General features: G+C 38.7%; 1 protein-coding gene across 7 annotated transcripts in view; it reads left to right on the top strand.

Moving 5' to 3' along the window:
- Nucleotides 1–27,656, top strand: part of Kif16b (kinesin family member 16B) — a 304,004-nt gene that overhangs the window by 138,720 nt on the left and 137,628 nt on the right. For all 7 annotated transcript variants that reach the window (XM_046434441.2, XM_046434424.2, XM_046434431.2 and 4 more), the window contains exons 13-17: nucleotides 2,442–2,561; nucleotides 3,375–3,426; nucleotides 5,112–5,249; nucleotides 19,507–19,589; nucleotides 21,216–21,304. In XM_046434441.2, the coding sequence (XP_046290397.1) occupies nucleotides 2,442–2,561; nucleotides 3,375–3,426; nucleotides 5,112–5,249; nucleotides 19,507–19,589; nucleotides 21,216–21,304 (482 nt within the window). The remainder of the gene's footprint in view (nucleotides 1–2,441; nucleotides 2,562–3,374; nucleotides 3,427–5,111; nucleotides 5,250–19,506; nucleotides 19,590–21,215; nucleotides 21,305–27,656) is intronic.

Genomic DNA, 27,656 nt, shown 5'->3' with positions numbered 1-27,656 from the left:
GTGTGCATTTGAGACTTAAATATCTGTAGAGAGAAAGGCCTGAGGACCCTTTCTCTCTTCACTGCCCACTCCTAGAATCTCATAGGAGCTCCCTTGTCTGCAAGATTTGAGTTTTGCTTTGACACTGGCTTGAGAAGTTCTGACTCTTTTACTGAAGGAATGGCAGATTGCATGTTGTTTGAATATTTAAATGACACCAAAATATGTTATTCCATGCCAGGAATGTAAGGAATAGCAATTATGTTTTGTGCAGTTCTGAGATATAGAGATGAGCCTTGGTCATTGTTGTCCTATGGTGGGTGGCCGGGGAGAGGTTCACCAGAAATGTGCATGACCAGAAGCCCTGGTTGTTGATAGCTTGGAACATGCTCCTTTTTGCTCCATAGTCACTGAGCACACTGTCATGCTCTTAGGTGTGACTCAGACTGAATTCATCAGAGTTCAACATCAAGACTGAAATTTTACCTTTGGTCTCTGGATTGTGTCTTCTTCCCAACTTGGACTTCCCTAAAAACCTGATTTTGGAAATCTTTTATTTTGGGCCAGTTGGGTTTGATGTTAAGATATGGTCCCTTCCCTGAGGGGTCACACTAGTAACATGCTCTGAATTCCATGGATCTATCCACTCATTCATTTGGCAAATATTAGTTGAGGAGTTTCTACATGTGTAATAATTGCTAAGAAGAGATACAAATCAGCATGTGGAAGGTGGGTACTTACTGTTTTGTATGGGGCAATAGGTAAGGTGTCTTTGAGCAGAGTAGTGATGGGTCAAATTATGTATGTATCTAAGGAAGCACTTCTCAACTGGGGCCGATTTTGTCCCCCAGGGGGACATTTGGCAATGTCTGGTTTTTGGTTGTCACCACTTTGGGGGAGGGTGGTTTGTTACTAGCATTTAGTGGATAGTGGCCAGGGATTCTGCTAAATATCCACTAGTACATGAGAATAAAGAAATTATAAATGTCAATTTTGTGGAGATTAAGAGACCCTGCTCTCAGGGAAGAGAGGGATAGCAATGACAAAAGAAACTGTAGTCAAAAAAGCAGAAGTAAAAGTGTGATTCAAGCCTTAAGATGGGGCAGGCTGGCAAATTTGAGGAGCAGCAAAGAATCATGGCTCCTAGATACGAGTGAGCAAGGTGGGGAAGGGCAGTGATGGAAGACAAATGCAGGTTAGGGGGTGATGAGAGCATTTGAGTTTGTAAAACATTATGAAAACTTGGGCTTGTATCTCAGTGAAACTGGAGGTGATTTAAGGGATCTGAGCAAAGGAGTAACCTGCTTTGTTATTTCTTTGGCTCCTGGGTTATGCATATATTACAAGGGGTATAAGTGATGGCCTGGGTTGTTGCAGTAATGCAGATGAAATATGATGATTTGGGCCAGGGTGAAGTGGTGCAGGTGGTTTGGTATTAGTAGATATGAAGCATATTTTGAAAGTAGGAATCAATACTGTAGACATAGGGTTTAGAGAAAGAAAGAAAGCAAAGTAAAGCCCTGGTTTTTGGTTCAAGGTAGGCATTTACTGAGATGTGGTAGTCTACAGGTTTGTGTTGTATTTCTTATTGTGTTAAGTTTGAGCTGCCTGTTTGAAATCCCCACAGATGTATTGAATAGGAGATACACATACATAAGTACAGAATCTAAGGGAGAGATCTTCCTTGGCAGTTTTGAGAGTCTAGTATGTGGATGGCAGCTAGAGTCAAGAGTCAGGATGAGATAAAGGGTGTCAGTATAGGTAGAGGTCTAAAACCACCTCTTGGGTTCAAAAGAGAGAATGGGAAGAACTTGGAGAGCCACATGTGTAAGGAAATTTGACTGGTGATTTTCTCTCATAGGGCATGGAGAGATTGGTGGTAGTTAGAGGGAAAGGTAGGGCCAAGGGAGGTGATCAGGATAGTGGTTGTTGGTGGGAGAGCTATAGCAGATTTGTATGTGTGCGAGAATGATCCAGTAGGTGGGAGAAGTTGCTGATTCAGGAGACTGAGGTCACCTGTGGTACAGGGATACCTAATGCACAGGCAAGGGTTGCTCTCAAGAATATACATAGTTCACCATAGTAACTAGAGAGAAAAACATGCAGTTAAGGAAACTTCCAGAATTTAAGTAGTGCAAAGGTTCTGAAGAAGGAAGAAAGATTACTTTGTAGTAATCTTTCAGGGTGATCCTGAAATCTTTCCTAAGGAAAATGGGCTGTGAGATTGCCCTTGAAAAGTTATATATCACGTTATAAGCCTAATTAATTTTAAATTGAGCTTTTTATTTATATGTTTCAGGTTCACTTTGCTTACCACCTGCCAGGATTTCAACATGAAGTTTAAAGTCCATTTTTCTTGAAGTTTTTTAATAAGAAATAAGACATCAATTAACAATGTAAGGAATATGAAATATGATGTTCTCTTTCCCCAAAGTAACCTTTTCCTTTTCTCCCGATTTCAGGAACAAACTCTAGCCCTTAGGAAGGAGGGGATTGGAGTTGTTTTGGATTCTGAACTGCCTCATTTGATTGGCATTGATGATGACCTTCTGAGTACTGGAATCATCTTATATCACTTGAAGGTAGAAACTGCTTAAGTGGAACATTCTCATTTTGCTTCCAGTTTTCCCTTTAGACACTAGCAAGGTTTATTATAATGCTTTATGGCCATGAATACAGCTATTAAATTAAAGAATATACAACAAGTTCTTGAGCCCTTTAGGGAATTTCAGCAGTTCACTGGGATTCTCTGGTACTTGAAGTTCCCATGTTTATGTAGTTCTGAAGTTAAATGATGAGTCATTCATTTTGGCTTCTGCTTCAGAGAGTCAGGAAAAGGGAAGTGAGGAACAAAAAGGTAGAAAGAGGAAGAAGAGTTACAAGCTCCTATAATTGGGTTTGTTTTATATACAGTTTTCTGGTTCCTAGTTGTAATTATAAAATTGTGTGGCCCATTGTTGGACTTGGTTCCAAGGAGGTTAATCATGTCTGAATGGCAGAGTTCCATGTCAGAATCAATGGCTGTCTCTGTGATCTTGAATTTAATGCCCTCTTTAGGAGAATGGTACTGTACTTGAGTTTTGTGACCTACTCACGTACCATATCTTTAGATGTAAAGAAACCCCCTGGACACTGGAGGAGAAGCTCCCTAGATCAGGAACATTGATGAAATTGCTGATGCTAGCAAATTATTGATACATGCCAAGATGGAAGCCTAACCATTGCTAAGTTATCATTTTCTGGATCCCCCACTGCAGTATTGTTGCAGAGACTGAGCCATGATTGCACTGAGGCTTACCCCAGCATTGTTCATCAGGTTCCCTGGGCTTAAATGGAAAGTGGAGGAACCCTTCTCCTGTTTTCACTAATAAGTGTTCTTTGACTTTTCTTCCCAGGAAGGTCAGACATATGTTGGTAGAGAAGATGCTTCAACAGAGCAGGATATTGGTAATACTTTATTATCTCTTCTCAATGATTTTTTTAAAAATCATATTTAATTAAGAACCTTCTTTTGAGTGACTGACATTGTAGTAATTATAAAAAAGAACAAATACAATATTGGTCATAATATGTATCTGTAATTTTGATCACAACTCAGATGAATAACATAGAACAATTAATTTAGTAAATAAATGTAGCTATGAAACCTTCCTGTCATCCTACATATATTTTCTACTCTTTTAAATTTATTTAAATCCATTTATACTTATCCCAGGGGGATAGCAGTTAATGAAAATATACTAACAGACACAGATAAAAGATCTAAGTCCTTTTCAAGGAAGGATATAGACACATAAATACAGTTATCTCATACTAGGCAAAGGCACCAAAAACATGCATTGGAGAAAAGATAGCCTCTTCAACAAATTCCTAAGTTCCTGATCCACTTTAGAGTTTTGTGCATTGTGAGAAACAGGGAGAACTGGAAATTCATATGCAGCAAAATGAAACTAAACCCCTGTCTCTCTCCATGCACAAAACTCAACTCAAAGTGAATCAGGAACTTAGGAATTAGACCAGAGACCCTGCGTCTAACTGAGGAAAAAGTAGGCCTATCTTCATCACATTGGATTAGGCCCTGATTTCCTTAACAAGACTCCTAAAGTGCAGGAAATAAAAATCAAGAATTAATAAATGGGATGGACCCGATTTCTTGAAAAGCATAAACTATTTAGGCAGGCCTAGCATATTCCTATGTGTATTTACTATTTACTTTGAGCCTGGAATAGCTAAAAACCAATTCCACAGGTCCCCAGGATTAAGTGTTTTTGAGTAGACCTTGACTCAGGCCTCTTGGTTGAACTATGTGTTTGACATTTGGGGTAGTTATTAATGATGATAAGTGATAAGAATACATTTTCTGTGACCAGAGAAGTTGAGTAGTATATTCTGTGGAGTGAGTAGAAAGTGCATGGTCTGTACTCCTGAAACCTTGCCAGGAACTTTCCCTAAAAGCATGTATGTTTATTTTTGACAGGCATTCATATTGCAGATGGCCATTCCTCAGATAAGAAGAACACAGGATAGTGATACATAATTACATAAACCTTAGCAACTGCATGCTCTGTGTGGTCTAAGATTTGCACAGTTTTGGTGATAGGCATCTCAGTATAGCTTCTGGTATCTTCTTGAGCTTCCAGAGATCCATGCCATGCTCAGTTCACCTGTGGTTTCTGTTCCTGGAATGCATTATCTGTAATTATGGAATTCATAAGTAGTCCTAGACGCACAGAGCCCTTATGCCCTTCGTTAGGTGGCTGATAAAAGAAATTAATTTATTATCCAACAGAGCAATTCAATTCAGTTAAAACAAGTTATTCAACTATTTTCTCCTCAAGAAAGAAAAAGAAAGTTAACATCTAGGAACTTGTTTCCTTATACAGATGAGGGCAGACCCTTCAAGGTAACAATTAGAGTATGTCTCTATTTCTATTAGTTAATACCCTGGACTCCTAAATTTTAGTTGTTTTTTTTTTTTCCCACTAAACATAAATATCTACTTTACAAAACTTTCTTGGAAAAGGAAGATTATTTAAAATAAAAAATAAGTTAATGGTTGGAAATCATTGTCATATATATCAAAAGCAAAATTTTTAAAAAGTTAACCTTTATCCTTTGTTTTTCCATCTTAGTTCTTCATGGCCTTGACTTAGAGAGTGAGCACTGTGTCTTTGAAAATGTTGGGGGGACCGTGACTCTCATACCCCTGAGTGGGTCTCAGTGCTCCGTGAATGGTGTTCAAATTACGGAGGCTACACATCTAAATCAAGGTATCTGTTTTTTGGTTTTCAGAGTTCTTTGTACATATTGTTCAAGAAAGGAAGTTAATTAGGCAGTGGAGGAGCATGTGCATACTAAAATTAATTACTACTTAGGTATGCATAGGGTGAAGACTGTTGGCTGCATTATGCTATTTTCTTCTGTTTTGCTGGAGGGCTTCTTTATAATATCTGTTGTCTTGTTGAATTAAACATGAACATATGTGTAATTGTCTTAAAAGTTATTACTGTTATGGAAATATGACAATAAACAAATTTCAAAAGTTAAATAGTACCCATTCAATTTAGTACTTTACCACTGTGGTTTCTTTTGATAGTTTTATTTCCATTATTTATGTTCTATTTATAAATAGCTATAATTATAGCATACATATACCTTTTTTTCTTTTGAAATAATTTCAATATTATAGAAAAGGTATAAGAATGGTATAGAACATTTTAATTACAGAACTAATTGAAAGTAAATGGTGACTGTGTCAGTCAGCTTTTGATCACTATAACAAATACCTGAGATAAGCAACTTATAAAGAGAAAGCTTTATTTTTGCTCAGAGTTTTAGAGGTTCCAGTCCATGACCAATTGGCCCTATGTCTTTGGGCCTATAGTGAGGGAGTACATCATGGTAGGAGCATGTGGCAGAGCAAAACCACTCACCTTTTATAGCCTGGAAGCATGAGAGGAAGAGATAAGAGCCTGAGTTCCCTTCAAGGGTGCATCCCTAGATTATCTGAAGACCTCCCACCTCTTAAAGGTTCACCACCTCCCATTTGTACCACGCTGGAGACTAAGCCTTCAACACGTGGACCTTTGGGAAACATTCAAGATCCAAACTATAGCAGCACCCTAGCACCTTTGAATACTTAAGTAAGTGTGTGTGTGTGTGTATATATATATACACACACACACACTTATACATATATGTGTGTGTGTGTGTGTGTGTGTGTATGGTTTTTTTTAAAACATTGACATTTGCCTGTGTAACGAAAATATAACCATCCAATTTAGGAAATTAACACTGATACCAACACTGTCTGATTATCAGACCCCATTCACATTTTGCCATTTGTCATTTATTGGTCCAGCATCCTTTCCAGCATTGTGTTTTGCATTTTGTTTCCATAGCTCTCTAGTCTCTTTCAGTCCAGAGTAGTTCCTTGGTCTTTCTTGGACTTTTATGGCTTTGGCAATTTTGAAAAGGGCAGGTCAGATAGGTTGTACAGTGACCCCCTACATAAATGTAGGATTTATCTGATGTTGTCTCATGATTATGCTATTTTTATGCATTTTTATTGGACAATGAGAAAAATTATGTGTTTTTCTCCTGTCCCATTACATGATTTTCATTTGTCCATTGCTGGGGATGCTCACTTTGGTCCCTTGGTTAAGATGGAGCTGGCCAGCCTTCTACACTGTGAAATTCTTTCCCCACCGTGTTATTAATAAGTATATTGGGAAGGTACTTTGATATTGTAAATGTTCTGTGCTGCATAATAGTTTCATTCACTGGTTTTACAATTCAACTTTTTTTCTGAATTAATTATTATTCTGTTGGTTCCCCAAACATGGCTGTCATATTTTATCATTTCTTCTGTTTTGTATCTATTGGCTTTTTATTATAAAAGTAAGTTTTCTCAGCTGGACAATGTGGCAGCAAGTCAGGAAGCTGAGGCAGGAAAAGCACAAGTTCCAGGCCAGCATCTTTAATTTTGTAAGCCCCTGAATAACTTAGTGAGACCGTGTCTTAAAATAAAGTGGGAGTAGTGTTGGGATGTAGCTCAGTGTAAAAGGGCCTCTGGGTTCAATCCCTAGTACCATTTTAAAAAAGCTTTCTCTTTGACACTTATTTATTCATAGAGCTTGCTATTTTATTTAGTAGGCTTTGGTCTATTTTACCATTATTTATTTCATTGTTCAAATTGTCCAGGGTTGGCCAGTGAGAGCTTCTTCAGGCTGGCTCCTGTGTTCTTTTATCTTTTCCTTATGTATCTGTGAGCACTTGCTTACTTTCTGACAAAGATATTCCAGGTTCATCTTGTACTTTTCTGGAATCTGCCAGTTCTCCAAGGAACCCTGGTTCCTTTTAGAGATTGTTTAATATGGGCACTGCCTAGAATTTGCCATTTAATTTGGGGGTTATCCTCTACTTTCCCCATGCCCATAAAAAGGAATTACTAGTTTATTTAATTTGAAGAAATTGCTTACATAGATATGATTATTTTTCTAATTCTCTTGTAAATCGTACCTTGGAAGAGTAATAATTTATCTTCCATGTGGTATTTTTATTTATTTATTTGCTTTAAACTTGTAACTAATTGGAAAATATATTTAAGAATATGCTTATTCTGGTTAGTGAAATAATTTTTTGATCTTAACATTGCAAATATGACTTGTGCTAAGAAAGTGGTAGTACCAATTGGCATTGAAGATTTAATTGTCGGATTTGTCTTTCCCTGGGGCATGCTCTTAAGTGTTTTATTACCATGATGCAATGATTTTCAGATCTGATGGACTTGAGTTACTCTAGCATTCTGATGTGCTGCTGAGCAGCTTCCTCAGTGTCACTGTTAATGAAATTGACATAAAAATGCTTTGTTTGAAGGTGTTAAAATGCTGTGCACTGAGTATAAATGCCATTAACAAGTCCTAGGGCAGTGTAATGCAAGATGACTTTGTGACTCAAGACAGTGCTTGAAAGGAGCAAATGGTAACTTTTTTTTTTTTTTTTTAACTTACACAAGCTTTAACTGTGAAAGATCCTATCTAGGTAAAACATCTATAGCTTTCAGAAATTAAGATTAGACTTCTCTACCTAACCTTTTTTGGAACGTATTTTTATGACAAAATGATATGCTTTATTGCTCATGGTTATGAAAATATTTGGCAGAAATAAAAAGATGTGAGTGGAAATGATATACGCCTACTTCAGAATAGTGTTTAACCACTGGTGAGGAAGGAAGGGGTTTGATCAGGCAGGGTTTGAAATCATTAAAACATAACAAATAGGGAGTAGGATTAATCACAGTAGTAATTTTAAACTCAGAAAACTATCTTGGCTCTTACCCATGAAGCAATTTTTTTAAAGTAAATTCTGTATAGTGTTTCTGTGCTTTCCCGCTCTCATTTAGGTGATTTCTGCAAAGTCAGGTCTTCTGGATTAACAGATGACAGCCCAGCCTCTTGAAGATGAATCTTTGAATAGCTGTGTAGCTGCTATTTTGGAGCAGAACACTGCACCAAAAAGTCACAGCAGATTTTCATTATCACTATGTGCTTTATCCCTGTGGAACTTAATATGTATATGCTATTTCATCTCTTGCCATCCAAGCCAGGCATGGGTTATATATGCCTACAGCCCTAGACTCTTGAAGTTCAAACAATCCTGGTCTCCCACATTTGTTGTCCTAACCCCAGTTTCTGGTTTACTGGAGTGCTTATTGGCTTGGGACCCTTCCTGACCCATTGTCTCTTGGTGCTCAGAATGGACCTCACTGATTTCTGGCCCATTGATTGGATTCATGAAAAGCATAACGAGAGAAAAAAATTTTGAAACAGATCCAAGGAATATTTCCTTTTTTGTAGAAGAAAAATATTAGAAACAAAATTTCAGATTAATGTTAACCCAAGGCACAATCAGTTATAACCATGGGAACTTCGCAATTGATTGGATTCTTGGTTCATATGGCATTACCAATAGCATCCTACTTTTTCACTATGAGTTTCCAGTTTTGTGCTGATTTTGTATTGAGATGCATCTTTTCATTAGTAAGTTGGAAATGTATTAGTTACGGTGTCCTATTAAAGAACACAAGTAGTAATTACCACTTTTTTATCTAAATCACTTACCACACATGAATGCCAACTAATAGTTTATCTAAATTTAGCACAATGTCACTATTAGGGCAAGTTTTTACCTGAGTCAGTTAACTGCCGTCTTTAAAATGGCATAAACTATTTCCCCCACATTAAATTACAGTAATTTTTTTTTCATCTGGTACATTTGTCAATAAAAAAGAGCATTTGTTAGTGCTATTAGTGTGATTTGGGCTGGTGTCTGTTTTAGTCAGCTTTTTCACTGCTGTGATTAAAAGATCTGACAAGAACAACTGTAGAGGAGAAAAAGTTTATTTGAGGGCTCATGGTTTCAGAGGTCTTAGTCCATAGAAGACTGACTCCATTCCTCGAGGCTGGGAGTGAGGAAGAACATCATGGGGTGGAGGAGTTTGGCAGAGGGAGATAGCTCACATGGTTATCAGGAAGCAGAAAGAGAGGTCTCCACTTACCAGATACAAATATATACCCCAGAGTCACACCCCCAATTTCCACCTCTTTCAGCCACACGCTACCACTTCAGTTACCACTCAGTTAATCTCTATCAGGTGATTAATTCACTGATTGGGTTAAAACTCTTACAACCCAATCATTTGTCCTCTGAAATTTCTTGCATTGTCTCATACATGAGCTTTTGGGGGACATCTCACATCCAAATCATAACAGAGTCTCTATTATCCAAAACCAGGCTGGGTACAGTGGTACATGACTGTAATCCCAGCAATTCCAGAGGCTGAGGCAGGAGGATCACAATTTAGCAATTCAGCTGCAGCAGTTTAGCAAAGCTCTCCTCAATTTAGTGAGACCCTGTCTCAAAATAAAAAATAAAAAAGAGCTGGGGATGTGGCTCAGTGGTAAAGCATCTCTGACTTCAGTTGCCCAGTACCAAAACCAAATAAACAAAAAACAAAACAAAACCTTGCATATGGGTTTTCTCCTTGTCTCTTTTGGGTGCATAGGATATATAACATTTCATCTCACTATGCTCTCTAATTGTTTTGATTCTCAAAAGCTTAGTTCACCTCACTCCCATGAAACCATACTATTATTCCATAGAATAATTCCATGCAAAGAAGAAGGTGTTTGAATTTAACCATGATATATCTTGGTATCTTGTCCATAGACCTGGAGCTCTTCTTGATAGGTTGTTCGTGTTCTCTCTCTCTCTCTCTCTCTCTCTCTCTCTCTCTCTCTCTCTCTCTCTCTCTCCCCCCACACACACACACACTACAATCAACTGCTTTGCAATTCAAAAGGTATTTCATCATTTGTCCTACAATTTTAGGAACTATTTCCTCTTAATTGTTTTTTTCTTCTATGATAATGTAATTTTAAAGCTGATAGTTGTTAAATGTAATTAATTTTCCCATTCATATCAGTGTATTCCTTTGGTTTTCTTGCTGGTTTGTCATATCCATTGAACATTCATCTCTCCTTTTAGAAGTGCTACAGAAACTGCATCTGGGAAATTCACACTTAGGTGCATTTGAATGTGTTATGCTTGAGTGCCAAAATATATTTGCATCTATTCAAGTACTCTGAAAGAGGGAACAGGTGATTGTCTGTGGAGTGGAGCTGAGGAGCCTTTGATAAAATTTTCATCTGCTGGAGGGCTGCTGTGAGTTGTTCAGTGACAAATTTAAAAAGAATTTTAGGGGAACTAGAAAGGGAAACACATCTTCCAGTGGTTCAGTCAAGGTATCCAGTTAGTAAAAGAGACCTTGTACATGTTTTAAAAGGCAGTGGATATTAGTGTCTACTCCCCAGTGGACACAACTGTGCTTGTCCCTGACCACTCATCAGATATATCTTCACCAAATTAGAGACCTAGAGGCTGAGTCAACAGACATTTTTGAATGTCAAAGCCCTAGCTATTAAAGATTGAGCCCAAAGCTAGTGTTTCTGAAAGTGTGACTCCAGATCAACAACATCAGCATTACCTGGGAGTTTGTTAGAAATGCATATTTCCAAGCCCCATCCTAAAATTAGAAAACCTAAGTATGAGGCCCACATGATCTGTTTTTTTAAGTCTGTATGTGATACTGGTGTTTGCTTGAGTGTGATAACAACTGACCAGAGCTAATCATACTGAGACCAGTTTCCTAGTGCCCCAGACTTCAGCACATGAGACAGCCATTTGTCAATCTCTTTTACCCCTTTCTTCTCATTTCATACATTTTCTTTGATCTTTCTGTTCCTTTTTTAAATTACACTTTCAGCCTCAATTCTCTAAGGTGGCTTTATAATATGTCTTAGCATGGATTTCTTAGCATTTACCTGTTTGAAGTTTGCTGAACTTCTGGAATTCTTGAATTTGTATGTCATTTTCCAGATTTAGAAAGTATTCAGCCTGGTTTAATAAACTTTTTTCCTCTCATTCTGGGTCTCCCGTAACATTAAATTTAGATATTTTTGCATTGTCCCACAGATCCATGAGGCTCTGTTTACATATTTTTATTTTTTGGTATTTTTTTTTTTTTTTTTTGCGTTTTGATTTTCAGATTAGGCTTTCAATTGATCTGTTTTCACATTATGGACTTTTTCTCTGTCACTTCTTTTCTGCTTTGAGCCTATTCAATGAGGGTTTTTTTTGTTTTTGTTTTTTTTGGTTGCAATATTTGACTTCTTTTAATCATTTTTTTTATTAAACTTTTTATCTTTCCATTTGTTTCAAGAGTGTTAGAGCATTTGTTGGAACACTTTTATAATAGCTAATCAGAAGTCTTTATCAAATAATCCCAACATCTTTGTCATCTCATCATTACTTTTCATTGATTGTATTTTGCCATACTAGTTGAGATTTTCCTGAATCGTCCTTCACTGAGTAATAATAATGGTTTTTATGAATATTAAGTTCAGAGACTCTGGGTCTTAACCTGGTTGATCCAGGCCAGGAGTTGTAGTCAGCTTGTGTGGGTTGTGGCGTTGGCTTCAACATTGATTTAATTTTCCAAGTCTTTGCAGTGTAGTTCCAATAGCAACGAGTATAGGGTGGGACCTAAGCAGTGGTCTCTTAGTTCATTTCTCAAAGTTTCATTGTACTGTCAAGGATCAGATCCATGTGTGTACTACTGGTGGTAAGTGCAGTTCATGAATAACTCTAAAATCACTTTCCTTGAACAGTTCCCTTTTAACTATTTCCCAAATAACTTTCCAGTTCCCTGGGTCTTTCTACCAAGGGACCAACCCTCTGCCTGCTCTTCTAATCTGAGCTAAAGGGCTTCTAATGGAATTTTCATTTTGCCCTAATAACCACTTCTGAGTTTTTTTCCCTTAAATCAAGCCAAGAAACACTGGAGGATTAAAAAAAAAAAATAAATTCACTACCAGTTCAATGGTGCTTCACATTCTTTTGTTCTTCAATCTTCCTGCTACTATTTACTCTCCAGGGCCCTCAAATAATTGCTGCACGCATTATATTCAGGATATAATGCATTCAGTGGGAGAGACAGGGCAATGTGCTTGTTCCATTTTACACAGAACCAGAACTCTTCCTGGTGGCTTTAGACTTGTGAAAAGGGAGAAATTTGCTCCAAGCTAAATTCTAAAGTGAAAGAATGCATTTATCATAATGGCATATGGTGAAAAATTGACAGATATACTGCAGCCAAAGAGGGTAGTGAAGAGACTGGAAAGGGGCAACGTGAGGAGTAAAAGCAGTGGGAATCCAAGGATGGGGCCTCACACACAAGTGTATTGAGTTTTCTGTGGAAGACCAAAGGGAGTCAGTGCTCCCCTTTCAGTAAAGGAGTAACATAGGCCAAGAGTTGAAGAACAGTGTAGCATTTGTGTAGCCCAGTGGGTAGCTTGTAGATGAGCAATAGTGAAAGGTAAGAAACTGTCAGAGCTTAGGGATGACAGGCAATGGAGGCCATCTTGTAAGAACTATTTTGGAAGTAACAGCTGTTGAAAGCTTGGAGTGTGTGGAAGGCTAGAAATGAGTAGTTGAGGTTGTTCCTAAAGTGAGTTAAAAGGGTTGTTTGTAACAGAAATGTAGACTACTAGGGGCCAATGGGAAAAAAGTCATTAATAATGTAACCAGTTATTATAATGCTTTCCATCAGGTCTGTGGAATCTTTCCCTTGTTATCATCACTGTTTTGAATTGCCCTCTTAATTATTTCATATACGTTCCACATTTTCTTTGAATAAGGACAGGAGACATGTCCTATGAGTTTTTAAGAAAAAAAAAAATTCAAGCCCTGTTCACCCATGCACACATCAAAAATTTTCTCTGAGAAGAGGATTGGAGCATCTTGAAGTTTCATAAAGCTCTACACTCAGCTTGTGCACAGTTCATCATGTAATTCTCGATGGATTGATTATTTGGCTAGAAACATAAGTGGCAAAGATTGAAAATCAATTTTCTTTCTCCTCCAGAGTCTCAGAATATAAGTTTGTGGCAATTTTCACTTTACCAAGAATAAACAGGAGTCAAAGTGATTTATCCAATGCAAGAAATTGTAGATCCATATTTGAATTGTAAATATTGAAGGGAAGGTGACAAGGGAAGGCTTATGTGGCTTTTGGGTAAGGTGTCATTGTGCATTTACACCCTTCACAGATGCCAACTCATGATCTGATGGCATGTTTCCATAGTGATGCCTGCTGCAGTATCAGACTGATGCAGAATGCCTGTCATCCATTCCCACACCTCCCAATTCCACACTGTGTGTCCTGTTTGAATCACTGGGTATTTACATGCAGTTTTCTTACCCATTGCAAGCACCATGTCAGATCTTAATCTTCCCCATCTAGTTTCACATTTTTGAAATAGGGAAAAAGAGTACTATAATTCAGGTATCTTAAATAACAAAGTGAGTGCTATAAGTGTCTGGTAATCACAGAGCATATTCTATAATTTGTTCTATGTATTGTAATATGTTATTAGAAATTACACTATCAGGATTCCCAAGTGATGCCATCATCATAATGTATTTCAATATAAACATTTTTAAAGACACTTGGAAGAAAGTTATTACACAAAAAGCAATTTCTTTTTACTAGAACCAGGCAGTTGACTAAGGACTTAACCCATCCTCCCTTACCCTGACCTGTCCTTCAGCGACATTTTAGAAAAGTCCATGTTCCTCTAGAAAGTCTGGCTTCTCCAACTGTCACATATAAAATGAAAACTTCTCTTTCACCGAGCATACTTTAGATGTGTCATCTCTTGTCTCTGTGTGTGTGCCGAGAATGTTTTCTTAAGTAATTAAAATACAGAATGAGGTGCCCTGAAGCAGAATTACAAAAAGCCACCTATTTTTCTTGCTGCAGTGGCCTCCAAATTCACTGTTACATGCCTTTAGGGATTCCAAGTGTTTCAGTTGTATATCAGTTATAACCCAGAATGACGTGTTTCATACATCATTCAAAATATTCTGTGACAAAATTTAGTAGAAAAAAAGGGTATGTATTTGTGCAGTAACAGAATTAGAAAATCTCATCTAAAATTTAAGGAGGAGAGTAATTAATGGTGACATTAGTTATTACTCTACACTCCTTAGAAATCTCAGGAAATATTTACATACTTTTTTTGCTTGCTTAAAATATTAAAATAAGAAAATCTCATGTGAAACCAGCATTAAGTGATTCTTATTCACAGAAATATAAATTCAGCTTTTCTTTCTTTTTTTAGAAATGTCATTTTCCTTTTACAATGTCATTTTTCTCTTCATTCACTTTTAAGACCATCTGGAATTTGTCTGTCTTCAGGTATTTAACAAGCTCTGAAGTAATCTCAAAGAAGCCATCATATATTTCAAAGTGGTTTAGATACGCTTTCAAAATTACAAATTAAGTGTATCACAGAAAGTCCATCTGCTATGATTAATCACATTAATCTCAGAGCAAGAAGCAGTTCATAGTTAAAAAAGAATTTAAGACCTAGAAAGAACCTTAGGAGTTATTCAGATTGATGAATTCTAGAGAAGTTAAGGAGTGACTTGTCTTTGGCCAGACACATGTTCTGGGTCTCATGCAGAAATTGTCATTCTCATTAATTTGTCCTTTTATTCATTCATTCATTCATTCATCTGCTTCTTTCGGTTCACTTATTGTTTTTTAAGTATACTCAGGAATTTTCTTAAAAAACAAAAATCCCATGGGGATCCTGACTACTACCAACTCCATCTTTCTGTCTATGACTTCTCAGTGAGTTGTGTGCACTTGGTAGATCTGCACCCCTTACCTCTCACCCCTCAGTCCCTTTGTTCTGGCTTCTTGCTACTACCAACTAAGGCCACCACACCACCTCTCAGAAGCACTCTGAACCAATAGCCACTTCTTCCTTTGGCTCCTGAGAGTTTCCTTCTCTCTGTCTGATGGCTCTTCCCTTTTCTTTTGCACGTTCATCCTTCTCTACTTGGCCATTAAATCCACATCCTTCAAGTGCTGATCTTAGGTCCTCTTTTCTTCTACCTCCCTCTTTTCTCCTTGAATAACATTCTCATATCTGTGACTTTGTTTCTTAGAAAGAATTCTCAAATACACACACACACACACACACACACACACACACACACTAGGCTTTTACACTAATATATCTAATATCTTTGTATATGTGTATATATGCTTATAAAAATGTGCACATACATACATGTACAGGTGTTCGGTAAATAATTAACAGGTGGGTAGGTAGGTAGATAGGATAGGCCTTTCTTTTAGGGCCTCAGATACATATTTTCATTTGCTAAAGGCAGCTCAAATTCATTATGTCTCAAGCCAAACTCATGACTCTTTTCCCAATCAAGTCTTGGTCCTTTTTCAGTATTCCTGGTCTCAGTAGATGGTGCCCCATCCAGCCAGCAATGTGGTCCAAAACCCAGGATCCGGCTTCCTCACCTCCCTTCTCCTCTCTGTATCTAACCCATCATTGAATCATGTTGATTTTGTCTCCTAAATAACTTTCAGATTTGTTTACTTGTCTTCTTTGCTGTCACCCAGTCCTGAGGTACCATCCACTTTAACCTGAGAGTCACCTAGCTTTTCAGTTCACATTACTCTCATGCACTTTGGTCATTCTTCAGTCAATTGCAAGAACGATCTTTCCAAAACTCGAACATAATCATGTGCCATTACAGTGTCTTTCTATTGCAACTACATAGAGCAAAAGAGACTTTATATATCCTGAAAGGTTTGAGGTGCTCCACTGTCTCCATTTTTCTCTCTCAAGCCTTATCTTACACAATGATGTCCCTTATTCCCTCTGCCACAGCCATCTGACTATCTTCTAATCACTCATCATTATCATTGCTTTTTACTGTCATAGGACCTTTGCACATGCCCCTCTCCCCAACTCATCCTCAGAGCACTGCTTCCTTCAGGGAATCCTTCCCCAGCCTCCCTTAAAGTAAATCCCCTCCTCTTTTGCTGCTGGTTCCCTGAGCATATTTTCTTTTCTTCAGCTGCTGTTTTGCATTCATTTATGCAATTATCTGATTATTTATCCCTCTCTCCTATTTTCTACTTAAGCTCCACAAGGGCAAGGCATTTTCTGATTTGTTTACCTCTGTATCTGTAATATTTAGCACCATGACTAGCATACAATAAGCATTCATCAGGTATTTACTGATTAAATGAACCAGCATCATGTAAAAATGAAGCACATTTTAAAATTCAGTGTTTGTTGAGTAAAAATGTACAGTGGAGGAAAGAGAAGGAAGCCATTCATAATGGAGCCCCTTTTAACATGCCATACAATTGACACACATTATTTTGATGGAAATAATGAATTGTCATGGATAGTTTTGCTTTCTTTTATAACTCCTTAAAGGGTTTTTTATGTGTATTTCATGCAAATAACATGGGTGGCAAGGTTATTTTCAATGATTTAAAGCGATTTGAAATATGCCTCTGAAATGCTATTTTATTTTTCCATTAACATATTTTAGCAATTTTCAACTTGCATGGCTGGGCATTTGATTAACAGGGAAAAAAAAGGAATTGGATTAGATGTAATTAACACCTGGAATATGATTGCATTATTAATCTTTAATGTATCTGAAGAACATTAAAGATACATATACCTAAGACATCATTGCTTCACTTTTGACTTATTTGCCGCCCATAGCACCTAGTCTTAGTTGTGAAAGGCATGGGAAACACCTTTCTTAATAATATTAATGATCCCTTTCCATTATTAGAAAACATACAAATGTGATTTTACATGAGGAGGTAAATATATTGTAGAACGGATGCTACCCACTGCTGCCCTTCTGGATCTCCTAAAACTACCTTCTCCTTTTCATACTGACTCCATTTCTGTTAAATAATGACCACAACTACAACCAGTCTTTCAGTTAGTTTAGGTGATTATGGTCTGAACCAGTTGGGTTTTAACTATACTGGTTTGAAACTTCTTTGAGACATACAGAGTATGACAGTACATTAAATAGGTAGAGAGACAACACTGGCTGAAGCTCCAGAATATATATCTGGGGGTATGATATCACCTGCAGGGTCCCGATAAAGACACGACCCAAGCAAGAGTCTGGTTATGTGTTTTGTCCAAAGGAGACAGCCACCAGCAGCCCACAGAGTTTTCTGTGCAGTGACAGCCAAGATCCACTGTGTCTTCTAATTTGCCTAGGAGTGCTAAAAGAAACACATAGTTTTATGTGAAATCCCAAGTTTTTAACTTGGACAATTAATAGTTTGACTTTGAAATCTTATAGAGGATACACAAAGCTTATCTATAGACTGAGTTTTATTGCTGTCAACCAGTTCTTGACTTCTGGTGAAAACTCTTGTCTTGGCACCTGTGGTGTACATAGTCTGTTCTGCTTCTTCTATCCAATGTCGATTCTTGCTGTCATTTTAAACAACCTGTGCTTTGGGTGGACTTGGCTTTCTCTGCTGTCCCCAGCATAGCAGGCCATCTTCCAGTCTAAGGCTCAGCCTGTCTCTGCTATTACCTCACAGGGAACACCTCCTCTTGGCCTCTGGTTATCTAGTGAGATTCAGCTTAGGTTCTTGGTACAGAGGTCTGTTACCAGCTACTCTAGTCTGCACATGTCACTCTGATGTTACACACATAACCACACACTCATACTCATCATCCTTCATGGTTGACTTTCTTCATTATGTGTATCTGGTCTTCACAAATAAGTCCCCCCCGCAAGACTAGTTTGAACATGGGGTATGTTCTGAGGTGTTATGGACATGCAGGCATGGATGGGACCAAATAGGATTGTAAATGTCTTCTGCAGGATCACTTCTCTTAAACACCTCCAGTGACATGGAGCTCACTACCCTGCATGACTCCTTTGCTACATTGAACAGTCCTGACTTTAGAAAGGGTTTTTGCTTGTCTCTCACGCAGTGACACATACCTGTAATCCCAGCAGCTTGGGAGGCTGAGGCAATAGGATCAAAAGTTCAAAGCCAGCCTCAGCAACAGTGAGGCACTACGCAACTCAGTGATACCCTGTCTATAAATAAAATACAAAAATAGGGCTGGGGATGTGGCTCAGTGGTTGAGTGCCCTTGATATTAATCCCTAGTACTCCCCTCCTCCCCACAAAGAAGAAAAGAAAGGGTTTTTGCTTAATCAAGTTGAAATCCACCTGCATGCTCACCTATAACTTTTTATCCTTGTGCATTTTCCTTAAATTTTTTTGCTTGCTGAGCAGTCGTTTTCTAAATAAGGAGGACTCTAGTTGTCAAAAGGAATTTTTCTTGAGTGTCTAATGTGGCCACCTAAATTTTAATGGGGTTTTGATGGAAAATAGTGTATTCCTTGAAAATAGACCATACAAACCAAATTCTGAGGGAGATGTTAGTAATAGTTACCTGTACTCTGCCTATGATTTCTTTTGAAAGCACTTTTCTTTGAGATTTCTGCTCATATCATGAGTAAACATTTTTTTTTAAATTTGTGACCATATGTTTGCTTGATGTTAAACCTCTTTTAAGAACTGTTTTTTGTTCTGCTTTCAAACTATCAAAAGTGGAATTGTCTATATATTAAATTTAAAATCTTATCATAGTTGTAATGCTTACATTTGTCACTTTTCCTTGGTTATTATAAGTATTTAGATATCCACCTGTAAAAATAAAGTTTTTCCTGGTTTAAAATTAACATGTGCGCCTGGCAAGGTGGCACACACCTATAATCTCAGAGACTTGGGAAGTTGAGGTGGAAGGATCCAAATTGGAGGTCAGCCTCAATAATTTAGCAACACATTGTCTTAAAAATAAAGAAGGGTTAGGGGTATATATAGCTCAGTGGTGGAGTGCCCCTGGGTTAAATCTCCAATAACACACACACACACACACACACATAAATAAACTTACTTGTGTCAGTGGACTTTGGTGACTAATACTTTCCCTGATTATTTTATAGTACACTGAAAATTACATTTCTTACAGCTGACCACATTGCTTATTATAAATGCATCAGTGTTTTTGTGTGTTTTCAGGTGCTGTGATACTCTTGGGAAGGACCAATATGTTTCGCTTTAACCATCCGAAGGAAGCTGCCAAGCTCCGGGAGAAGAGAAAGGTGAGGGTATAAAGTCTCTAGGAGGGAGCCTCTGACCTGGCATGGGAGTGTAGGTGTTCACTGTAGTTCCAACAGTTTAATTTTCTGAAATACAGAACCTCTTGAGAGGAAGTTCTATACCCTGGATAGACTCTAGACTGTTGGCTTCCAGGCAGATAATGGGGTGTTGGAGCAAGAGACCAAGCAAGTGGAATCCAGGCTGACAAAGAGAACCTGCTCTTTACAGCTCTTTCTCTTCAGCCTCCCCCCCATCCCCCGAAGGAACTGGGTATCATTTTGTATTAATGAAGAATGACTTCCACTTATCACATCTGTCTTAGAAATTAACCCAATATTGGAATCCCTTTCATCAAATCCCAAATCAGCCACAGTAAATTAGGTTTTTAACTGAGGTGTGAAGTAGAGCAGGAAGGAGTTTAGGACAATGGGGAGGGACTTTGACTTGCTTAGATAGGGCCATCCAGAGGGTGCTTTAATTGCTGAATGGGGTTGGGGGGTGTGAGCTGAGGACCTAAGAAAGAAGAGAAGAGATGGGAGGGAAGGAAATCTGCTAGGGATGTCATGGCTGGTCCTTAGACTGATGAAGACAGTAAAGACCCCAGCCAACATTTCTAAGCCAGGAACTATGCTTACATCCTGGGTATATTCTATTACTTTATCTGCACAGCAGATGTTATTGTGCCCATGTTCCAGAGAACTGAGCGGAAAAACTGGACTGAGATTTACTTTCTCTAACTTGCTCTGAGACCACCACATGAGGAAACTAGTCTGAGGCCTTTGCCTCAACCATCAAGTTACATAGCCTCTCATCTCAGCCTTCTTCTAGAAGGACTGCCTGGGGTTGCACTCACCAAAGATGGGAATGGAGGACAGAGCTATAGACCCTAGCCTTCCCCAGGCTGCTGGTCTGGCCACTGAAACCTCTTTTCTTTCTTTCTTTTTTTTTTTCAATTTCTTTTTAGTTATTGATGGATCTTTATTTATTTACTTATTTTATTTATATGCGGTGCTGAGAATCAAACCCAGTGCCTCATACATGCTAGGGAAGTGCTGTACCACTAAGCCATAGCCCCACTCCTGAATCCTCTTTTCTGTTCCAGTCTAGAGTCACTCTTGAGGGTTCTTTTGGTATAAACTTAGAGAAACAGAGGAAAGAAAGCCTGTTTGCCAGTGGCTTTCCATGGAAGCAAAATAGGTCTAACTCTCACCTTTTTGGTTTTTCCTTACCTCTGCCTCCCTGGTCTTTATCATTCTGTAATTGTGAGTGCCACTAATAATGGGTGATGCTGCCTGCCTGGGAGAAGGATGGCAAAGAGGTTGTGACCTCTTTCCTCCACTTTAACTTTAAAAATCTTCAAAGGAGACCATCTGGGTTGTGCAATTCCTGGTGAATGTCCCCTATACTGGAATGTCAGGCTCCTGTGTACTTCTCACTCAGGATTTGGTTTGAGGTTAAACTAGGGCCTGAAGGTTCCAGATCTGCTGTCCTCAGATAGACCAGTTGTTGTGCATGCTAACAGGAGCATGTGCATCTCATTATCTCTTACAAGTTGGAAGCAGTGAGTCCGCAGCACTGGCCTTCTCTTCCTTGCTAAGTTAACCACTCTGCCCTGTGTCTGCTCTTAGAGTGGCCTTCTGTCCTCCTTCAGCTTGTCCATGACCGACCTCTCAAAGTCCTGTGAGAACCTGTCCGCAGTCATGCTGTATAACCCTGGGTAAGTGGACAGCCTCCTTCCCTGTGATTGTCTCTGCTGTGGTATTCACCTTGCCAGCTCCATTATAGTCACGAGTTGGAACTTAAAACTTCTGCAACAGCACCTCCTTAGTACATTAGCTGTAGTCATTTTTCAAGTTGCTTCCTAGCCTATACACACACACACACACACACACACATACATATACACACATACTTTTACTTAGCTATAATTACAACATAAATAGAATTGTGTTTTCTGATTTTTTGCTTAACAACACAATATGCATTAGCAAGGGTTGTTATGAGCTTTATTATCATTTTCATAACTGTCTAATATTTTAGAGTTGGCACTTTGATTACTCAGCACATGATCCCTTTGGCTTATACACTTTCATCTTGTTTTGTAAGTTATTTGTAATAACAGAGGCAGCCTTAACTCTTAGGGCATCTAATATAGCGCCCAGGAAATACTTTCAAACACTAGGGGATCATGGAGAACACAAACAAGACTATTTTAAAGGGGGTTAATGGTGAATTGAGTGGTCAGCCTATTTGCCCAAGTTCCTGGTGACTTTATCAGGAAAGTGACAGTCAGTGATGACAAAAATATCTGAAAACAGGAAACTGGATGAAGGGATTTTTAGGGTCCTTCCAGTTTTGTGAGGCTGCATGATTTTATCTTTCTTCCCCAGAGAACTTCACATAAAATAATAGAATTAATAAGTATATACAACTGACAAGAACAACATCTTTTAGAACTGTTGATTGTTTAGTGTTTACTACATCCAGCCACTGTATTAAGCACCTTGTATCCATTCTCTTTTGCCAGCTATTTTCCTGTGACATTTGGGGAAATTTGCATACATTTGTTCACTCATACTTTCATTTAGAGCTATAGTGTATGCATCCAGGTGTCTCTAACTCCAGCAACACATTACCCCTTACTGTGGTTGGGGCCCAATTCCATGGCCTCTTACCCTCTGACTCAGCATTTCTCACAGAGCTAAGCCATATGCTCAAAGGTCCTCATTCCTTCAGATTGGGTCAGCACGCTGGTTTGTGGAAAGCAGATACCTACAAGGAATTTTGTCAGCATCACAGGAGAGACCTTTGATCATAGTTCTGGGTTTCTCCTTTTATAGGCTAGTGGGCTGATGCCCAGATCCTAAGCCTTGCTAAAGGAGAAATAAAGAAAAAAGCCAACTGGTCCAACAGTGTGTCTGTAGACTTGTAGAAGCACAAGCAGTTCACTCCCTTGTATCTGCCTTTGTCTTTATCATTCATCCTCTCTATCTTGTGCCGTGTTTTATGAGGAAAGTTGGGCTCATTAAACAATTCTTTTCTGAGATAAATCCTATTAATGAGACCCCTGAGATGTGAGAACTCTCAGCCCAACTGAATAGTCAATACTTCACAAAGTATATTTTATGAACTGGGGATGGAGTTCAGTGGTAGAGATCTTGCCAAGCATGCACAAGGTCTTGGGTTCGAGACCTAGCATCACCAAAATAAAGGGGGTAGGGCACAGAAATCATATTTTGTCATAGGTTCTTAATTCCCTTACAATGGTTTTAGCAACTTCCTGTTGATAAAACAGTGACTAGGATTGAATCATTCATTTGTGTATGTTATGTAATAAAGTATGCAGGTCTTTAGGTTATTTTCAGTTTAAATAGTATGCTTCCCTTCTCTTAAATACTGTTTTTCTAATCAGATTGTTCTGTGATATGAAGTGTGATTGCTGAGCCCAAGATCCAGTTAATCCTGAAGTCCACATCCCACCTTTCTTATCCTAAGCAGCAGTGACACCTTTTAACTTGAAACCATCTGGAAATGTAATGTGGCTATTTATGCCTTGAAAACCAAAAAGTATTCTGTACTCAGCCTTTCATCTGAGACACAGGCTCACTGTGTCTTGAGCTCCTCCTTCTTTTTCATTTACACATGGGATTGAAGTCCTTTTCCCTCCCCATAATGCAGGAGAATATATAGTCTTCTTAAAAGTAATGCCATTTTTTGTTATTTGTTTTTAAATTCAAGCAGTTTTTCTTAGTATTTATAAAAGGCATTTTGGAGTATACCAGTTTCATCCTCAGGTCTTTTCATTGTCTGAATAATAAAGTTTTGACACCTTGCCATTGAGTGGTTCATCATCTGTGTAACTCTCTCAGTACCTCCCTCCATATGTTCTGGGCCACGTTAGAATTGGTTTTTATTGCTCAGACATGCCCTCAAATCCTTTGGAGCTTTTCCTTTGTAAGTTTCAGAGCCTGAGATGCTTTTTTTTTTTTTTTTTTTTGGCTACCTACTCATCCTCCAAGGCACCATACAAATGATTTCTCCTCTGGAAGTTTTTCCCAACTTTTCTCCTCCCAGCCAAAATAAATGCCCCTTATTATGCTACCTTGCTGTGTTTCTGTTGTCCTCATTTCATTCTTCTTTGTAATGTCCATTCATATGTCAGCAAACCCTTTTCAGAGTGCCTCCTGGGAACCAAGTGTGATTCTAAGACAGTGGTACTGGCAAGACCAGTTTCCATGCTAGTCAGAGAACAGAAACAATTAACAGGTAATTGAAAAAAAAATACTGAAAGTAAAATGAAATGAAATGTCCTGGGGCAGTGTTTGTGGAGTGGTCAGGGAAGGCTTCCTGAGGAATGGACATTTCTCACAGAGCTAAGCCATGTGCTCAAAGGTTCTCACTCCTTCCAGGACATTTGATCTAAGACCTGAGTAAAGTGAGATGATAATTATGAAAGAAAGAAGGAAATGGAGAATGTTCCAGGCAGAGAAGAAGGCAAGTACAGTGACTTTGAAGTAAGAAGGGGAAAGAGGGTCTGAGTAAGTGGGATTTAGTAAGCAAGAAGAGAGGTACAAGGTGAGGTTGGGGGTAGTCAAGTGCCAGCTAATGAAGGGCCATTAGGCTATTGGAAGGAGTCAGTTTTCTAAGGGCACTGGCACTGGAGAGATTTAATCAAGGGAGTAGCCTAAAGGTGTATTTACTATAAAAATTAGAGTGTATATCTCTTAGAGAATGTAGTATACAAGTGGGAGATCATTTGGAAAGCTGTTTCCTTAAGCCAAATGAAAGATAATGGTGGCTTGGATCAGAGTTTAGCCATCAGGATGGAGCAACATGAGATCATAGAATCAAAGGTGATATCCAGGTATAGGTATAAACCACCAGGGCAGGTGGTACATGCTGTCCTGAGATGGAGCAGGCAGGGAGGATGGGCTGGAGCTGGCAATTGGATAAGAATTCTGCTTGTGTAAGTGATTTTCCTATTAGTAGGAAGCTTTTAGAGTGCGAGATCTTGTGTCTTACTCATTTCTGTACTTTAAAGTGTCTGTCACATAATGTGGTTAATAAAAATTTGGCAAACAGATTAGGAGTACAATTTTAGTAAGACATATGGGTCCTTTTAAGGTTTGTTTAATTAATTTCTCTGTACATGGGTGTTCCAAATACTGGAACAAGACACATTAGATAAAGGAAAGCATTTTTTTTTTTTTTTTTTTTTTGTGGTGTAGATCAAGTCCTAGATGACAGTGCAGTTCTTAGAACAATCTTAAGTTCATGTTCAGAATCCCCAAGCAAAAGGTGGAAGGAGGGCTTTATGACGAAATGAAGAATTAGGCAATCAGAGAATCTAAGTGAGAAACGATCTGTTTTAGACTGAACTACATTTGGCTGAGGAGATGATTCTGGATGCATCCAATATTCACTTAATGCATTCTGTTCACCTGGGTTCTGTTACCAGATGCATTTTGTCTCTGCTATTCCTACAATACTTGCTGGTACAAATTCAAATAAAAATTATTTAATACTTTATCATACCTTCTTTCTCCCTGGCTTCCAGCCCCCTTCTACTTGCCACCTGCTATGGAGAATGATTATCCATGAATTAAAATATAATTGGAGAAAAATTGCCTACTCTGATTTATGGGAAGCAGACACCTTGTTGTGAAGTTGTCAGCTCCAGCAACTCTGCAAAACAAAGCAGAATTAAAGTGATAGTCATGCTGTTTATGCCTTTTTCTGATGTTACTGGCGTAAATATCCTCAGCCTAAACTTAAGCACCATGCAATAAACTAGAAGAACATTGAAAGAAATATGGATAGCATTTGGGTCCTAGCTAAATAGTTGTTTAAATTCAGCTAATAAGCTGCTTGGAAACAAGAGTGGGCTCCTTTCTCAAGATGGGAATGTAGAACTTAGATGCTTCAAGAAATCAGCATGTGTTTATTGAGGGTCTATTGTATGCTGACAGTTTAAAGTATTCCCTGTGCCTGGGAAGATGGACATATGCATGTGAAGCCATTCAAAATAAAAGCAAGATAGCATGTGATTCAAGGCCAAACAGTGGAGTTAGAGGCCTGTTCTCTTGGAAGTCTGGTGGGAAGGGAATGATCCAAGTGGAAGTGCCTAGGAAAGGGTTCTCCTCCCAGTTCCATGTTCACTTTGGGTAGCCATGCCACGATGAAGTGGGTTTCGTAGAAAGCCAGAGGCTATCTTGCTGCAGTCTGGCTGGGCACAATCAGGAGCCACTTGTCAAAAGAAACTAACTTTATTGTTAGAACCACACACGCCAAACAAAACAGCCTCTCAGGAAAAACCCTCAGAGCCTCAACTGCCACCACCGGCTTTCCACAAGCCTCTCTCTCCCACACAAGCTTCTCTCCACCTCCCACAATCCTCCTGCTCTTGAGGCCGATTGGCTGGGTCATGTGGGCGGAGCCAAAAAAGTCCCCCAATGAGCAGCTCCGTGGTCTGAAAGGGCAGGGAAACAGCCCAATGAGCATCACCGCAGAGGAGCCAATCAGCTAGATGTTGCTGGGGCCGCTGTGAGCCAATCATCAGCCGGCAGCTGGAAGTTTGCTCGCAGCTGGAAGTTTGCTGGGGCCCCTTCGGCTGTGGCTCTCAACATCTCCCCCTCTCTGTTTAAACAACAAGCATGTGGCTTAGGGACCGTGCCTGCCTTAGGTTGTCCAATAGTACATATGGTCCTTTGGTACCATTGCAATTAGATCTTACCCATCACTGACTACCGGTCCAGTATATAGCCACACCTGTGGAGAGGTCTTTGTACCAGCGGGGGGGTGAGGTTCTTTGCCTCACCTCTGTTGGCCCCCAAATTTTAGCTGGACGATCATGACAAGCAGAAGGGAGGAAGATACATCAAGCCAATTGATGGCTCCTTTTGGAAAAATTGTACCACCAATGACATCATCAGCAAAAATACCCCAACACTACCACAAGTCGCTGCACCAACAGATAGTTCACAATGCATACAGGTGAGCTCACAATGTGTCCAGGCAAGTTCTGCAAGCAGTTCAGTGATGGCTATTGTAGAAGCTGTAGATTGGTTTTATCTTTGACTTCACCAGCACTGGGATGAAGATAGGAATTCTGGCAATAATGGCTAAAGAAAAAATTATGTAACATTACAGAAGGCACTAAAAGAAAACAATTTTCTTAACAATTTACATTATCTTTAAGAGAATTATTAAATATAATGAAAAGGAAAGGTGAAAGTAAACAAACAGATCTGTTAACCTTCTTTTTTGTTTACGTATTAAAACAATCCTCAACAGTTGTTTACCCAATTTAAATTAAACCATATAAATCACGTGAAAAAAAAATATTTGGATCCATTTTATCATGAGCCCTCATCATATATGATATATGGACATACATACATTCAAACATATAACACAAAACACAAGTGTGCACACATAATATAATACATACAACACATAACATTATAGTAAAGGCCTTATAACTTTTTACAGGTGAAATCTCCATTGCAATGTTTAAAAACTCTATAGTCAAAAAATAGAACTGATCAGCAAAACATTAACCTAGGTCTGTATGAGCTCAAAAAACAAAATAGAACTTCATGATATGGCAAAGGGCAATAATAAAATAGATATTGAAAAAAGCATCCTGGTTCTGTTGCAGATGTAAGAATAGCCAAACTGGAGTTTTGGATATCAGTTGTTATGGATTTAAGCCAAATCATCTTCTTTTTGGTCTGTAGAAATCGCTTTAGTTAATCTTTCTGGAATCCAAATCGGCTGCTGTTCTCCCTGTGGAAACACATAAACAGACCCCCGACTCCAGACAATCACTGGGTCAGGACCTTGGTTAATCTCTCTGGAATCCAAATCGGCTGCTGTTCTCCCTGTGGAAACACACAAACAGACCCTCTACTCCAGACAATTACTGGGTCAGGACCTTTCCATTGTCCTGTTAGAATATCCTTCCAAAGTACCTTGGGCTTATGCACATTTTTTGGACACATATGCCTTTCTGCAGCACTAAGTCCTGATGAATCCAAATTTAAAAAGTTTAGAGTAAAAAGGGTTAT

Source organism: Marmota monax, unplaced genomic scaffold (assembly GCF_021218885.2).
Source record: "Marmota monax isolate L192 unplaced genomic scaffold, Marmota_monax_Labrador192_F-V1.1 WCK01_AAM20220418_F8-fsc00005, whole genome shotgun sequence".
Classification (NCBI taxonomy): Eukaryota; Metazoa; Chordata; class Mammalia; order Rodentia; family Sciuridae; genus Marmota; species Marmota monax.
The sequence above is the reverse complement of the archived record's forward strand: the minus strand, read 5'-3'. Positions and strand labels throughout refer to the sequence as shown.